The sequence below is a fragment of the Stenella coeruleoalba genome (assembly GCF_951394435.1).
Source record: "Stenella coeruleoalba genome assembly, chromosome: X".
Lineage (NCBI taxonomy): Eukaryota > Metazoa > Chordata > Mammalia > Artiodactyla > Delphinidae > Stenella > Stenella coeruleoalba.
This window is the reverse complement of record NC_137152.1, coordinates 105,456,352-105,473,630: the sequence shown is the minus strand read 5'-3', so window position 1 is coordinate 105,473,630 and position 17,279 is coordinate 105,456,352. Positions and strand designations below refer to the sequence as shown.

General features: G+C 50.9%; 1 protein-coding gene across 3 annotated transcripts in view; it reads right to left on the bottom strand.

Annotated features, from left to right (window-relative positions):
* Window positions 1-17,279, bottom strand: part of BCORL1 (BCL6 corepressor like 1) — a 60,380-nt gene that overhangs the window by 30,428 nt on the left and 12,673 nt on the right. For all 3 annotated transcript variants that reach the window (XM_079910903.1, XM_079910902.1, XM_079910904.1), the window contains 3 exons: window positions 10,215-10,344; window positions 5,517-5,604; window positions 1,966-5,238 (listed from right to left, as the gene is read on the bottom strand). In XM_079910903.1, the coding sequence (XP_079767029.1) occupies window positions 1,966-5,238; window positions 5,517-5,604; window positions 10,215-10,300 (3,447 nt within the window). In that variant the 5' untranslated portion in view covers window positions 10,301-10,344. The remainder of the gene's footprint in view (window positions 1-1,965; window positions 5,239-5,516; window positions 5,605-10,214; window positions 10,345-17,279) is intronic.

The window sequence follows — 17,279 nt, the reverse complement described above, 5'->3', positions numbered from 1 at the left end:
CTCACCAAAATGCTGTACTGTCCTCCTGAAGATGTATTCCCACTGCCTGGGAAGGACTGGCACATAGTAGCCGCTCAACAAACACTTGCTAAATGGTCAGTGAAACAGCTATACATAAGCAGAGTGGAAGATAGTGTGGCATAGCTCAAGATGAACATGAACTTTATTTTTCTCTTTTTCTTTTAATTTTTTTAAATTGGGGTATAGTTGTTTTAGAACGTGAACTTCAGAGCCAATAAGACTGGAGCTTGAGTTCCACTTCTGTCATTTAGTAGCGGTGTAACTTTGGGTAACTTACTCATTTTCTTATCTGTGAATTGGGTGTAGTGTTCACCTCATAGGGTTATTTGAAGGATTAAGTTAGATAACATACGTAGAAAGCACTTGGTATGTAGTAGGAATTCAACAAACAGTAACAACTATAACGACATGAACTATTATTATTACCACCAAGAGCAGATTGCAGTCACCTGAGCAAACGCTAGACATACGCTGTACTGTTTAATGACCTATGTTCCTACTTGGCATGTCTCTGCCGTACTGAGGTGGTCATGGGGTCACTGAGAAAAACCCACCCAAACTCTACTCCCAGGGTTCTTAACCTGGAGTCCATGGGTGGGCTTTGGGGAGTGGGTTGGGTCCGTGAGCCCCTTGAAATTATGGGCAAAGTTCTGAGGTCATGTTTCAGGGGACAGGGTTCACAGCTCTCATCAGCTTCCCAAAGTGCTCTATGGTCCAAAAAAGACTAAGAGCTTCTGCCACAAACAAATTCATAGTGCTCTGGCTAGAAATCTATTCAACATCCAGTCTGAAGGCTGTTAACATAACCTCAAATTGCTCCATATTTTGAATAAGCCCTACCTATCCTCAACTGCTTCAAGAATCTCCTTGATCACTAGTGTCCTTCAGATCCTCTTTGGAGGAACACTGGATTCAGGCCAAGTCCTCTTAGCCCACCTTTTTGCCTAGAACCCTGCCATCATCCTTAGCCTATTAAGAACCCAGACCTAGATGCCCATCTGCCTTGGACATCAAATTCCCAATGGGCTGAAACCCACAGCTGCCACCCCAAGCATTAGGGGGAAAGGAAACTGGTGGATAAGCCCAGAAGCTGAATTGGCTCGAGCCCCACAAAACTCCAAGCAAATCCTAAGCAGGCTTACCCCGGTGGTGCAGAGAACAACCTTGTCAAAGGCCCCTTGCCTCCCTGGACCCTAAGCTCTCAAGGCCAGCAGTCATCTTAGAAGAGGAAAAGGAAGAATGGCCATGCAAGGAAGGGCCTGTTATTAATTGATTTCCCTCCCCATATCGTATGGTATTCTTCCACTTTCCAACCTCATCTGGGACAATGGCTTTCCTAGCCTCAGGGACCAAATCATTTCCCACATCTACAAAATAGAAGCCCACCCCTCCCCACGCTAAAACACCATATATGGAGAATGTTACTTGGTAAGGGTCATGATTCACTTTACACAAGCCTTCCAATCAGTTCAGTTCACAGAGCTACTCAAGAACACTGCACGAGGGCTTCCCTGATGGCACAGTGGTTAAGAATCCGCCTGCCAGTGCAGGGGACACGGGTTCGATCCCTGGCCCGGGAAGATCCCACATGCCGCGGAGCAACTAAGCCCGTGTGCCACAACTACTGAGCCTGTGCTCTAGAGCTCGCAAGCCACAACTACTGAGCCCACGTGCCACAACTACTGAAGCCCGCGCACCTAGAGCCCATGCTCCACAACAAGAGAAGCCAACACAATGAGAAGCCTGCGCACCGCAACGAAGAGTAGCCCTCGCTCACCGCAACTAGAGAAAGCCCATGCGCAGCAACAAAGACCCAACGGAGCCATAAATAAATAGATAGATAGATAGATTAAAATTAAAGAACGCTGCACGAGGTTGACGTCTGCAGGACAAAGCAGACCGCTGGGGTCTCGGCCCGGCCCTCAACCTCAGCCCAGCACTCACCTTGGGTCCAAGGGAACTGCGGACCACAACCTTGGCTTGCGGCTGCTGCTCCTCTCCATCCTTCTCTTTGCCGCACTTCATTTTCTTGGGCGGCAGAGGTTCGGTCACCCCATCGGTCACCACTGAGTCTGGTTGCCACTTGTTCTTGCAAGGAAAGACACCTACACTTTCCTGTTTCACTCGAGCCTGCCCAGCCTTACTCCGCACTTCAGCTTGGCCCCTCTGGGTGGCTGCTGGGAGGCCATCGGCCCGGAAGCAGGTGGCTAAATTGAAGACCACATCACCATCCACCTTCTCCATTTTCACCCGCCCCAGGTCCACCTGGCTTCCGAGCTGTGCAAGGTCTGTGCTGGAGGCCCTCTTGCCGCTTGGGACCACGTCCAAGATGATTTCCTTGGGGCGGCTGTCATGAGGTAGCAAAGGCAGCTCGGGCATCTTGTGCAGGTTCTGGGGGGTGGCCAGGACCAGCTCATGGGACATATAGGTGGCCAGCACTTGGTTCTTAGGCTTCGTGTCTCCTGCCAGCTTCAGGCCGCAAGCCCCCTGGGGGCCTTCCAGCTTAGGAGTGCTGTCGGGGCAGAGGTGGCTCTCTGATTCCTCAGGCCCCTGATTCACTCTCAGGTCCCCACTGCTAGGCTGCACAGACAGTGCCAGGGTCCCTGTCTGAGGGCTGAGCGTCAGGAGGACAGGGTTCACTTGTTCCTCGTAAGGCTTGGCAGCAATCCGGCAAGTTTTGTTCTTGGTGCCCGTGTCCTGCTCTGGAGCAAAGGGGCCCCCGGGCCGTGGCTGCCCCTCGGGAAGTCCATGCACAGCCTCACTAGGGCCAAGGGATGGCACACCAGAAAACTCAGAAACGACGCTGGTGGGCCTGATGGGCACCCCCTGGCTGGGGGTCAGCTGCCCGGCACTGGAAATGCCGATAGAAAGCAGAGACGCCTGGTGGTATGGTGACCAGCCAACAGGCAGGACCTGGGTGCTGGTGGGTTTCCCGTTGACTGAACACCGTGGGTAAATATTTGCTGGCCCTGTGGGCTTCCAGAGGGAGAGCTCCTTGGTTTGGCAGCCCGGCAGCCCAGGGGCGATGCGGGCTGGGGTGTAACGCTTCACTGTGCTTGGCTGTCCCTCAGTCCCAGCCTGGCTGCCCTTCTTGCCACAGGGGGCACCAGTGCTCTTGGGCTCTCCTTGATCGATGATGGAGATGGGCTCCTGCTTGGGGAGATGACGGGGGTCTCGGTTGAGGCCCAGGTTGGGGTCTTTGTTCAGCAGGAGGGATGCAGGCACTGGGTTGGCCACTCCCACGTAGGTGCCGGGAATGGTGCTGATCAGCGCAGTGGAGTTCTTCACCCAGGTGCTTGGGTCCCCGTTCCTCACGATCTCAGGAAAGATGACGAAGGGCGAGGAAGTGGAGCCCAGGCATGAGGTGACATTGCTGCCGGCAGCCTGGGTCGTGCGCTGGGACCTAGACAGGACCGTGGAGAGGAGGGCCTTGCTGCTGGTGTGCACGGGGGTCAACACGGGCATGGGAGGCGTCTTGCGCTGGTTCGGCAACGGGAGCTTCTGCCGGTTGGACTTGGAGGAGAGGTCCAGGGGCATCTCGCTGCACTCAGGCGGAGAGGCCATCTCTCGCTCCAGCTGTGGAGGTGACTTGAGGGGAGAGAAAGTGACGGAAGTCCCTTCTGTTTGTTGCTCGTTGCCACCTGGCATCTTGGCAGGATGCGATGGGGCTGAGCTCACGCTGGGGGCTGGCAGCAGAGGCTGTGGTGGTGGAAGCACCTTGGCAGAAGCAGTGGAGAGGGAAGTATCTGCCAAAGGCCCGGGGACCCCATCGGGTGCAGGCTGGGTGCTGGTGCTGCTGGATGGGGAAGCGCAGGGGAGCCTGTTCACCTCCAGAGAGACCAGCTTGGACTCCGAAGTCAGAGGCCGGGCCACAGAAAATGCATATGGGTAAGACCGCAGCTCTGGGGAGGCCAGCACCCCAGGGAGACACCTGTCCTGCAGGTAGGATGGCAGGACAGGGAGTGTAAGGGTGGAGGAGACTCCCAGGGTGGTTGGCAGTGTGGCCACGCTGAGTGGCTGCCCACAACTTGGAGGCGGGATATAGACCAGCGGCTGGCTCGGGGTCAGCACTGTCCCTGGCTGAAAGGACAGGGGTACTTTTTGCATAGCTGGTGCCTGAGCTGCAGGAAAACACACTCGACTCAAACTAAAGGACGCCGGGATGGGTGCAGAGGTGGGAATGGCAGTGGGCGTGGCAGCCGGCATGGGCGTGGGGGCTGGAGTGAAGATTGGGGCTGGGGTGGGTGCAGGCACCGGCGTGGGAGCAAAGGCAGGGATGAGGGTGGGGGTAGAAGGCGGGCCAGAGGACGGGGTCGGGGTGGGCATCGGCACCGATGGAGGGGCGGGAGCTGCCGGAGGCGTGGACGACGGCATCGGAGCCAGAACTGGAGTGGGGACAGGTGCGAGGACCAGGGTCGGAGCCGAAGGGGGCACAGGAGCCTGGATCAGAGCCAAGGGAGGAGCTGAAACTGGGACTGAGATGGGGGTAGGGGCTGGAGCCGACAGGGGGACGGGGCCCGACGGGGGAGCAGAAGCTGGCACGGGCACCAAGACTGAGGCCGAAACCGAAAGAGGGTTCGAATCGGAGATGAGTGTGGGCACTGACGGTGGCGCCGGAGCCAGAGCCGGGACTGGTGCTAAGGGAGGGGAAGGGGCCGGAACCGAAGTGGCAACCTGGACGGGAACGAGCCCAGAATGGGGCACCGGGGCGGGGACAGAGAGGGGGACCTGGAATGGATCTGGAACAGATGGGGGGACAGAGGCTGAACTGGGAGCCGGGGGGCAGATGGGGGCTGGCAGCGGACTGAAGTTAGTGGTAACCAGAGGCAGGGTGCCCTCCACGGGGACGCCAGTTCCTAGAGTTGCCAAAATGAAAGTATTCTTCTCCCCGACACCCTGCCGAGAGTCCAAAGCCTTCGCCCCAGCTGGCGAGCAGTCCACCTGTTTGCTCATTTGGGTGCTGAGGGGAGTCCAGGAGCAGTCTGCCGTGCCGTTGCTGGCCTCTGGGCCGTCAGAAGTGGGAAGCTTGAGCCCGTCTCCCGGGCTGCTCAGTGGCACCAAGGGGCCCCCTGCCTCTGCCACATTCCCAGCATAGTCCATTTTCGGCTGGGCGTCGTCAGGCCTGTCTTCTGACTTGTGCCCAAGCTTTTCTGTTGCACTGCCATCTGGGTCTGCCCCCCGGGCATTACTGCCACTTCCAACTGCCGTGAGCTCCACCTGCAACGACAGAGCAGCGTGCCCATCTTAGCGAGCTCTCTGTAGATCGTGCAAGTGTCCCGAGGCCCGGGAGAGGTGACTGCTGGTCCTCTTTGCAACTCGACCAACCAGGCAGAAGCAAAGAGAAGCTGGCCAATTTCTGCCTCACATACAGCAACTCCTGGGAAACACCCTGTCCTTTCCTGGCCCCCTTCTTGGGATGGCAGGCTGGGCACGTTGCCTGAGCAGTTCAGCTCCACCCGTTGGCAGGTGGCATGTGGTTCTGCATGGCCCCTTACCTTGGAAAAACTGCTGACACAAAACTCCTGAGATCCAAAGTGCTGGCAGTCACCTGTCGTGGACTCCTCATCAGAAAGAGGTGCTCTTCTAGCATGGGAGACACAACCAGAAAAGGGACATGAGACCTAGTCTTCAGGCCACCACCACCTTCCCCAGAACGCCCCCTGCCTGCCTGGGTTCCCATAAAATCCTCCTGTCTCGCTTCCCTTGGTGGCTTGGGGGAAATCACAAGGAACTAGGGGTGGGGGAGGTCCAGGCTGAAAACCGGAGCCTCTGTGCCCAGCTTTTCAAGTTCCTGCAAAGGAGCCTGATCTGACTAGACTCCCCTCTTTGGGCTGTGTGTCCTAGGGCTCTCACCAGGAGTGTGGAGGACCCCAGCACCTTTGCCTTGTCCCTAGAGCTTATCCATCAAGGTGACCGCCCAGGAGGTACTGAGCATTGCCAGAAGGGGAGAGGTCATTCACAGAAGATCCCAAAAGGCATGCAAACTGCTTTTCTTGTAAATATGATCTTATTTTAAGTCTACAAGGAAAGCTGGCTGCAGGTACCATAAGGGTAACCCTTTCCTAAAACAAATAACCACCCCCATTGTGTTTCATGTTCCAAATCCAAATCATCACCTAGTCACCCGACGAGCTTGCCTAGAGCAGGTACACGTTTACTAGCGCATATAATGATACTCATCTGAGGCAGGTCACTGAGCATCAAGGGGCATTTCAAGGGCACAACTTCTTTCCCTCTAGGGTATCTCTTCCCCTTCTCTAGGGCACCAGAGAGCTCAAGCCAGCACCCTCCTCCCTACCTTTCTGCTCTTGCTTGCATCCTATCCCCTGCCAGCTCCCCCACTCCCTGCTTGGCCTCCCAGCACCACTGCATTTTCTCCCATCGCAAAGGGAAGGAAGCCTTCAAGGCTACAGACCCCGAATTCAAGTTGGTATATTGCAGAGGGAAATGCTCAAGGCCAGAGAGCTGGTTCCCAAAGGAGGAAAACTCAACTGTACCCTCACCTCCTCAAAATGTCTTCTCTAGAATCTTAGAAAATGGTATATCCTGACCAAAAAAAAAAAAAAAGGTCAGACTGGGAGGGTGAAGTTGAAGAGAAGACAAACACCCCCTGGAAGTTTGGTATTTTGAGTTATAGCAAGAACGTGCCACTGCTGCCCTAGGGAAGACACCAGTGGGGCAGGAGCCATGGTGTGAGTGGCCAAGTGGAAAGCCGAGGTGCAAGAATAAAGCTCCAGAAGAAACCCTGAGATGTGGCTCCTAGGGTGCAAAGCACAGGAATGCTCTGTGCACCTCTGGGGAGCTAGACTGCCTTGGGGTTTGCCCCCCTTCTTCAGAGCCTCGCCCTGAGCTCTGCAACAGCCAGGGAAGAAGCCAGTAGCTGCCTCACCAGCCATCCTAACCAAAGGGCAGTCAGGGCGCCCACAACCAACCCCCACAAGAACTAACTCCTTCCCTCCCACTGGAACAGGGCACTGTTGATGGACCCCAAAATTGTACCTGGGGCAAGAGAAGCAAAAAAGGCAAGGGGATCACCGCGGGCCTCTCCCCATCTTTTCAGGGCTCCAGAAGGGACTAACCGGGGGGGAAAGGCTTGTTCCCTTTAAAAGGCATCTAGGCTGGCAGAAGTGGGAGGGTTCCACTGCTGGCAGTGACTGCTGGTGACAAACAGAAATGATCATAAGAAGAGAGCAGGGCTGGAGATGCAGTCAGGGGTCCCGAGGAAGGGGAGCCTGAGGGAAAGGGCAAACACACTTCGACATCAACCCCTGAGAGCCCAGAAAAGCAAGACCAATACCCAGCCTTAGGCCAGGCCAGGGATGGTTTTGCGGGGAGGATGGTGACGAGGCAAAAGGAGCGGCAGGGAACCACCCCCTTCACCAGCCCCACATGAGGGACCGCAGAGGGGAGACACTATTTCCATTTCCCCCGTCCTGACCATACAAAGGGGAGTTCAGCTGCATATTCGGCCCTCCTTGCTCGGCTCCCACCCTGCATAAAGTCACCTTGAAAGTAGACACCCTGCCTTCGAAGGCAGCCACCAGAGAACGGCAGAGCCACCGGCCCAGAGACTCTGGAGGTGGCAGCGACAACAGCAGTCCTGGCTACTCCAGCCATACCCACACCTGAGTGCCAGCGCCCAAGGCTCTGGGAAAATGCCCTGTGGCCACGTTTCAAACCCTCTGAGGAGAGAGGTGTGTAAAGCCAAGCAAACGTTAAATTGCTCCATTGAGAGAAGAGCCTGGGACAGAGACAGCTTGCAGGGCAGGGGTGCCTGGGGAGAGGAGGGTCAACCGGGCAAGATTAGGAGGGCGTGGGTGGCGGGGAAAAGGGAGCAGGGGTCAAAGCAGTCTTCAGTCAGGTCTGAAAATCAATCCCACCTTTTCTTCCCAACAGAGATGACCCTGGGCCGTTATGCTCAAGGCTTTGTTGAACTTAAACCAGAAACAGCCATAACCTTTCAGGGCTGTTTTCCTAATTATTAAGGGCTAGCACCACTGTCAAACCAGACCTTTTTCATTTCCTGTTGGGTCCTAACTACATGGCACACATCTCGCTTAGATCGCAGTCCCTGCAGACTTCCCATAGCACCCCAAGACTGCCTTCATTCCAGCCAAGGTCTCCCCCAAACACACCGTGTGAGAAATACCAGCCCTCACCTGAAACACCTACTCATCCCCCAAGCCCCGGCGCAAAGGCCACTGCCTCTGGGAAGCCCTCCTGTATTCCCCCAGGAAGTTTTTCATTCTGGCCTCTAGACTCCCACGGGACCTGTACACGCCACTCAACAGCACTTACCACCAATATCCCATGACTACTGGTTTGCTCTGATTGAGTTTAATAAATGTTTGGTGAATGTAGGCATGAATGGGTACAAGAAAGGAAGCAGCAAGCAAGCAGAGGGATTTAGCTGGAGGCTTGTCTAGAGTCGGCCACCTCAGGCCAGCATAAAGCCCCTGTCCCCAGTTTCTACAGCCCTCAGCTACATCTGATGGTGCTAGGCAGGCTTCTCAAACATAACTTTAAGAGTTAACCCCCAGATGCAGCTTTACACCCAAAATGTCGAAGTTCTACAGGTGGTCAAGGGCTAAGGAAGATGGTTTTTAAATAAGGTGAGATCACATTTTAGAAATCAGCTATAGCATGGCCTGGGCTGTAGCGGGAAGGTGACAGCAACGGGTAGATGAGATCAGGAGTGACAACACTTAAAAAAGGTCATCTTAACCACTTGGCATATTTGGTAATCTAACATCCCAAGAAAGGTCCATAAGGAGGGAAAATCAGGTTCGGGCCCACTTCCTGGTCCTTTTTCAGAGGGGATTTAGAATAGACAGTAAACTAAGGTAACTTGTTCATTGATTTTTTGAAGGCTCTAGTCCAGATCTCTACATCAAAGTCTCAACTACTTATAACTAGCTGTCAATGAATACTCCCGCAAATCAATACCAGCACTCTGCCTTCCCCAGATCATCTCTTAGTTATTATCTAAGGACATACGTCATATGCAAAGGAAAATACCTTTCTCGTGCAGATCTGAGAATTTTGTCTTATTTTCCTTGATCTTGATTTTTATATTCTAAAATTAAATTCCTTTTAAGTCCATCTCTAACTTGTTCCTCAGTATAGACAGCGTTAAACCATCAGGAGCTAATGGCTTTAAAAAAATAATAAAAAGGTCTATTCTCCTAACCTGAACCTCACACAAGTACATACTTCTCCAGTTAAGAACAGAAGAAAGTAGATACACACAAAGATGCCCATTCCTTTTCCCTTCAATATTACCAACACTCTCCCACATGCACACACACCCATGCACACACTTCCAAGATTTCCCCAAGGAAATGTCAGATCTTGAGTCCCAGGAAAAGCCATATCGTTCTGTATTCTAGGTGACTGACTTGATGTATTTGGATTTCAACAGTCGATATATTGAAACCAGCAAGCATGGGGGAGTCATACCTTCTCTAAAAATGGGAGAGGCAATGCAACCATCACACACAGCTCTTTGGCCAAGGGTTATGAAAATCAAATGTAGAATCTGAAGGCCATTTTGAGTGCTCTTCACATGGGGCATGATCAGGAAATGGAACAGCCTGGTCAACCCAGTATTTTGGTGAACAGAAAACTGAAAACACACGCAGATCAGGCAAGCATCACCAACTCTCAATTTCATACGAAAACTACGTTAAGCAGTTTGATCCTCCTTTGATACTTCATAAGGATCTCACTGCGAATCATCATTAGCCTCGTGAGGCAGGAAAGTGCTGATCACCAGAATACCCACTAACAGTTTCCAGTATAAAGCTGAATGACAAAATCGCCTTTCTTCCAGGCTTAGATCAAGGACCAAAAATATCTTACACGTATCCTTGAGCACAGAACATGGATGCAGCAAATAAAACTTGCAATTGCCCAAGCTTCCCTTTAATCCACAATCTGACAGTTCTTAATGAGCAGACAAATACTAGTCGGCGAAAGGTCATCTGTTGGCCTCCTCACTTTCATCTGAACAGGGATGGCATGGCAGAGCAGGCCACTCACACAGCCCCAGCCCCAGCCCATCTCAGGAAAATTAGAAACAACCAGCAGCCTCCTCCCCAGGGTCCCCCCTCAGGCGCTGCTGCAGCTACCCCGCTAGGGAGCAGGCACCGCTCACTGGAAGCCGGCAACAGCCACCTTCCCAGCCTTCTCACCTCTCCTCGTTGATGCCACACATGCGAATCCGGTCAGAACTGGTCCAGTTGTGCACGCCGCTGTAGAGCGGTGCTGTAGAGATCATGACAGCCACTCACCACCAGCTAGGACCTGCTGTGGCCACTCCCCCTGGGGAAAAAGAACTCCCAAAAATCAAAACTTGTAACACGGACAGCTGCTTTAACCACCTTTTATGCGGAAACATTTAAATAAATAAAGGTAATTAGAGTACCAAAATGTTAAAGCAGTCTCTCACAAGCCAGCCTGCTATGGAAAATTAAGGTCCAAATGGGGATGAGGGGGCACCAGCTTTCCAGGAATCCATAGGTTTCAGGATGGAGACGAGGATGCTGTTAATCACCTAGAGTGATTAAATTATCTGAAAGACAGATATGCATGAGTGTTCGAGGAAATTCAATCTATTTCAGACAAGTGAGATGCCAGTATATTGTTCTACACACTTTTAGCCTAACCAACTACAATTAGGGGGTCATTCCCATATATGAACAGGGCATCGAAAGACTACTGGGGAATCTTTTTCTCGTCAACTCTCCAATCCATGAGTACTGAAGTATTTGAGTGACATAACCAATTTAAGCTCTCCAGAGGAAGCACATGCTTTCTTTATAAGCCCTTCAAAAATACTCATTCTAATTTCAAGTTAGGAGTTATATAGATATAATGCATATACCTAACCTGGTTTAAAGTGCCCTTCAGATCAGATGCCATACTCCTGTGCTCTGACCACAAACAAACAGAAAACAATGCTCCATCAAGAACCGCACATGTCTGCCCTTGGCCCTTCCTATCCGTCTGTCATCCCCACGACCTACCGCCCCCTTCACCAGCCAATGTCGGGTTCTCGCTGTTGACAACCACTGCACAGCCAATTCACCTTCCAGAGAAAATGAGGCATCAAGAGAAAGAGGTTTATCCAATGAGGTTGTCTTGAGACCCTCAAACTCGAATTAACTTATTAGCTAAAAGCCTTATTCATCAAAGCTCAACTGAACAAAACCCTACAGTGATCAGAATTTTATGCTGTTCTCCACTTTCCAAAGAAGTAAACCACAGTAAAATACAGTCACCTCAGGAATTTGTTTCATTTATCCTTTATACAATTTTCAGAGATTGTCCATATTCAACACAATATCACTTACTCATTCAACAAATACGTATTGACCACCTACTATGTGCTGGCACTGTCCTAGGTACTGGGGATTTAACAATTAACAAAAAAGACCAGAAATCTCTGCCTTCATGGAGCTTATATTCTAGTGGGACGAGATGGACAATAAACACGTTAAATGAGTCTGTGTTACAGTATGTTAGAAGGTGGTATAACACAGGCTAAGGGGCAAGGGCGATGGTTGGGGGTGGGGAGTGGAACGGGCTGCAACGTGTAAGTGCGTGAACCGAGTAGGCTTTGCTGAGAAGGAGACATTTAAACATCCTGAAGGAAGCAAAGAGGCGAGCCATGTGGATATCTGGGGAAGAGCATTCCAGGCAGAAGGAACAACCTTGCAAAGGTCCTTAAGGCACGAGGTGCCTGCTAAGATCAGAAAAGAGCCAGGAGGCCAGCGTGGCTGGCACAGAGGGAGCAGACAAGGGAGAGAGTCAGTGAGAGGACAGCAGGGCCACATCCCCCATTCTCTCCTTGGTCCTCATCCTACTCCTGTCCCTGTCGCATAGGAGACCGCTGCCTTTGCCCCTTCCTTTGTACTTGCCCCCTTCCTGGCTTTTCAGACCCAGTGCCTGCTGGCCTATCTGGGGCCCTTCTCTCCTGCCACCCCAGAAACCTGGCCCTCGGTCTCTCCTTACCTCTGCCACCCTCTCCTATCCCCCTTCCCCTTCCCTCCCTCTTTCTCTTCCTACCCCACCCATCTCTCTGTCTCTTTCCCTTCCCCCTCCTCTCTCAATCTCTCTCTCCCATTTCTCTCTATTTCTCCTCATCATTCCCCTTCCCCCTATTATTCTCCCAGATTTCTCTGTCTTCCCCTCTCCTCTGCTTCTCTTCTCTCTCCTCCCCTGCCATGGTCCCCTCTCCTCCAATGTTCTTCCCGTTCCCACCCCTCCTGCCCCTGTCCTTTCCCTCCTTTATCTCACCTTTCTTATTTCCCCTCAGGCTCCACTCTCTCCTCCCTTTCCTCCTCCTTCCCTTCCTCCCTCCCCGCTGCCCCCCCCCCAACTCTTAGTCCTCGGGCCTCAGCCTTCAGTCTCCCTCTCTTGTCCTTCTGTCTTCCTCTGTCTCTCCTCTTCCTGTCTCTCTAGCTCAAGTCTGGCTCTCCCCAACCCCTCCGCTCCCCTCCCTCTGCCCTAAACCCCCTCCCTCTGTGTGTGTGTGTGTGTGTGTGTGTGTGTGTGTGTGTCCTGCCCCTCCTTTTCGCTTAGCTCAAGAGCTCCCACAGTTTCAACTCACCCCTTTGTGCGCTGATGACTCCCAAATCTGCATCTCTAGCCCTGACCTCTCTCCTTAGACCCAGACCAGAATTTCCAGCTGGCAGCAACTTGCTGTTAATTGGATGTCCACCGAGCCCCTCAAACTCAGTGTCTCAAACCGAACTCATTATCTGTTACCATAAACCTGCTCCCCACCCCCATACCCAGCGTGTTTCCTACCTTAGGTAATAGCGCCACCATCCCCTAGCCTGGAAATTTCAGCATTCAACTCCTTCTCTCCCCCACCACCCACATGCCATCAGGAGTCAAGCCTTAATAATGCCATCTCCATCCTCTCCTTCTACCCCTCTCACCACTGCCCTGATGCAGACCCTCATCATCTCTCGACCAGAATATTACACTAGCCTCTTAACCGGTCCCTCTGCCTCCAATCTCTTAATTCTACAATCAATTCATCTTCTAAAGAACCAGTTTGATCACGTCACCCCCTCCCTCCTCCAAAGCTTTCAATAGCTTTCCTCTGTCTTCAGAATCAAGCCCACATTTCTTAGCACAGCATTCAGGGCCTTCCACAACCTGGTCTCAAACCTCCTGTCTAGCCTCCTCTTCAGCCACATCCTATTTCCCTGCAACCTTGCCACCCCAACTCCTGACCCTTCCCTGAAGTGGCCTCTCTTGTGTCCCCTCTTCCTTTCTGTCCTCTCTCAAAGCCTAGCTTAAATGTCATCATGTCATCTCCCCAGCCCCAGCCCCTGGTCGGTTAACTCCTCCCTCTCTGGTTCTCCTCAAACATTTCATTCCCACCCCTACCACAGCACAGATTCTTAGTCCCTCTGCTGTGTGGTTAGTTGGGGATGTGGCACATCTGTCTTGCCCCCACCCCCAGACAATCAGCTACTTACGGTAAGAAATACTGTCTTTTCTGTCTCTGGTTCTTCTGCGGTATCTTACGTATAGTAAGTACTCAGTATATATGTGTTATATGGAAGTGAAACCTGGATGAGAATTGAGGTGGTGACCCTGAGAAATTACATGAAGCAAAAGAAACCTCCCTAAAAAGTATTCACCATGCTTACTGTTTAAAAAAAAAATGTATTTCAATGAAAACGCTATGCACTATCTATAGCACACCCTTCCAAGCTGCCTGATTCTAGCCCAGTTCATTGTCTTTGAGTTATTTTGCACCTTTGTAAATTGCAGGTAACTGATGGATATGCAAACTCTGTCTTGTCCCATGCAGTTTGGATTGACTTTCCTCCCCACTGTGGAAAAACCAGTTTTGCCTCCATTTGCAATTCAATTCCTTTACTCCATATAAATTTGTGCTTTTTGGACTTTTTCTTTGAACCGGCTATAACATCTGTCTGGTTCTCTTGCTGATTAACGAGTAAAATAAAATCTTTAATACGTGTTCATTTTTATATCTGTAAGAGACTCATGATTTTATCTTTTTCTGAAAGTTATCTTTAACATTCCTAAAACAGTTATGTGGGCTCACACATAATTTTAGAGAGATTTCCACAAGGGGTAAGACAAATGGGTTGACTGTCTACGTCACATCAGGTCACCGGGATCCCACTCCCTAAACATCCCGGTTGATCAAGTTTTGACTGTTTCTTAGAGTATCTTGGAATATCCCAGTTTAGGAAACAACAGCTCAGCCTGTTGGCTGACCAGCCTGGGACAGAAATCAGAGGGGGGAATCCTGGCATTTGCAAACAGAATAATGTATAAAACATCATTACCTAGATAAGGGAGTTTTTAGACCCCCCAAATCCCCAAATAACAATAACAACAACAAGAAAAGCAAGTAAAAACCAAAATAATTACCATACAATGTGCATTTTATGACCACCTAGAGAGCAAACCTGACCCTAGGCAGCCCCACTTTCACAAGATCCTGAAGATAGAGCATCTGCTTAAATCTCAACCTCCCACTCTTCCACTCTGATTTTGTCAGACCAACACCTCTTCTTACGTGAAGTCCTCTGCTGCTAATTAATAGTAGCCTTTGCGGAGGCAGGGAGGGGAGGAGAGGGGTAGAAAGCACAGTCAGGAGAGCACAGAGCTACGTGGTCTACACAAGAAGCAAAGATCGGTTCTCCCGAGCCAGAGAGTAGGCAAAGGGAACTTCTAAAGAGGCACCGGTGGCGTCAATGCCCACATAGGGCAGGAGGAGTCAAGGACAATGCACACCAACATTTCCCAAGAGTCAGAATCACTGAGGTGCTGGTTCAAAACACAGATTCATAGGTCCCAGCCCTGGAGATTCTAATCCAGTAGGCCCAGGGTTTTGTTTTGTTATTATCATATCCAATCAAATTAATAACCACTCAGCTGTACACTACGCCTCAGGAGAGGTGAGCAGAAAGGAAAAATCCTACAGACACGCCACACTTGGTAGGTTTCACTGGTGTACACACTTGGGGCCCAGCTTGCTTTTGCTCGTAGTGCCTGCACTCATGTGTGGTGTACAACTCTCCATCTCTCTCTCACTCCCTCTCTGATGGGAACCATCACATCAAAGGCAAAAGGCGAAGTTCCTAAAAGGAACTTGGAAGAAACCTGGTAATCTCAAGTGACCCAGGAAGCACAGGGATACGAAATACCGCAAAGGATTTTCCCAGATGTCACAACCATGTAATTGCTAAGAAATGAACAGCTGCACGGCCCCAGAATCGAATGCTGGTCACTGCCTGGAAGGCAGCAGGACCACTGTGAGCTGTCCTCACTTTGGGGGGAAAAACTCAAAAGACACATCCAACTCGTGGTGAGAACAAAGGAGAACACATGCTCCACCAATCCAAAGTGATAAGTGTGGCTGAAAATATAAAGAAAGAAAACTTTTTGATTTAGAAGGCACATGTACACATAAGTAGAAGGACTGACCAAGACACAAGGGAATGAATCCAAGAAGCGGGCGGCAAGAAGCAGGTAGCCAGGCACAATCACCGCACTATGAAACGGGGGAGACCAAAGAGAAATGGACTAATAGGAGAGCAATAACCTTAAAATGGTGAAAAGCGCCGCTAAGCTGAGGGCGAGCAGGTAGCAGACGAAAAACCATGATGAGGTAGAACTCTTTCCCCAAAAAATCCAAACGGAAAAAAAAAAATGCTCGAAGACAAGTGCAGGTGTGAAAGGCATAAAAGAGAAGCCCATAGCATATAACAACCAAAAAAGAAAAAAATGAAATAGGGGAACCTGAAATATTTCACCATAGTGGGCCAAACTGAAACACTGGGGGGAAGCACTGAAGACAGACATTTTAGAAAAGTTTAGAGAGAATATGTTCTCAAAAGGGGAAGAACATCGAATTGTAGCCCAAGTTAGGGTTGAGAGAGCTGGTAGTAAGGGACAGTCAGCACTAAAATCTCAAAGGAGATTGTACAGATTGGGTAGACTTTTTTGGTTCTGTTTTGAAAGGAAGATGCCCAAACAAGCAGATTTCACAACAACGACAAGCAAAAGCATGTGAGGAAGAGGAGGGCATGACAGGAGGTAACAGAGCATCTATCTGACTTTTTTTTTTTTTTTTACGAAAGTAGACATTGTTAAAAACTTTTAGTTTTTACCCTTGAAAATGACCAGACAGGGGATTTCCCTGGTGGCACGGTGGCTGAGAATCCGCCTGCCACGCAGTGGTTGAGAATCCACCTGTCAGTGCAGGGGACATGGGTTCGATCCCTGGTCTGGGAAGATCCCGCATGCCGCGGAGCAGCTAAGCCCATGGGCCACAACTACTGAGCCTCCGCTCTAGAGCCCATGAGCCACAACTATTAAGCCCACGTGTCGCAACTACTGAAGCCCACACACCTAGAGCCTGTGCTCCGCAACAAGAGAAGCCACCACAATGAGAAGCCCGTGAACCGCAACGAACAGGAGCCCCCACTCGCCGCAACCAAAGAAAAGTCCACGCGCAGCAACGAAGACCCAATGCAGCCAGAAACGATAAATAAATAAAATAAAATAATAAAATTAATAAATTTATTTTAAAAAAAAAGAATCCACCTGCCAATGCAGGGGACACAGGTTCGATCCCTGGCCTGGGAAGATCCCACATGCCGCGGAGCAACTAAGCCCGTGCGCAACAACTACTGAGCCTGCACTCCAGAGTCCGTGAGCCACAACTACGAAGCCCGCGTGCCTAGGGCCCGTGCTCGCAACAAGAGAAGCCACCTCAATGAGAAGCCCGCGCACTGCAATAGAGTGGCCCCCGCTCACCGTGGGGCTAGAGAAAGCTCACATGCAGGAACGAAGACCCAATGCAGCCAAAAATAAATAAATAAATTTATTAAAAAATAAAAGGAAAGAAAAGAAAATGACCAGACAGGGTGTTTGTTAGTCTAGTGGACCAGTTCCCCAGAATCACGTAGCTCCTTTTGTGGCCAAAGACCCCTTACGTGCAGAACAACTGGTGTTGGCAATGCATGGGATACAACTAGGACCCCTACACATAGCATGAAACCTGCCCATTTACTCCAGCTTGGACTCTGCCATCCAGACAGTAAATTAGAAACTCAAGATTAAGAAGGCCTCAGTTAAACTAAATCTGGTAGTACTCCCCCAGGACTCTTTTGGTTCACACTGTCTTGTGACCTGGAAGCAATTATGACTCTAAAAAAATGAAAGAGCCGGAAAATATTCCTCTTGAAGCCTGGCCC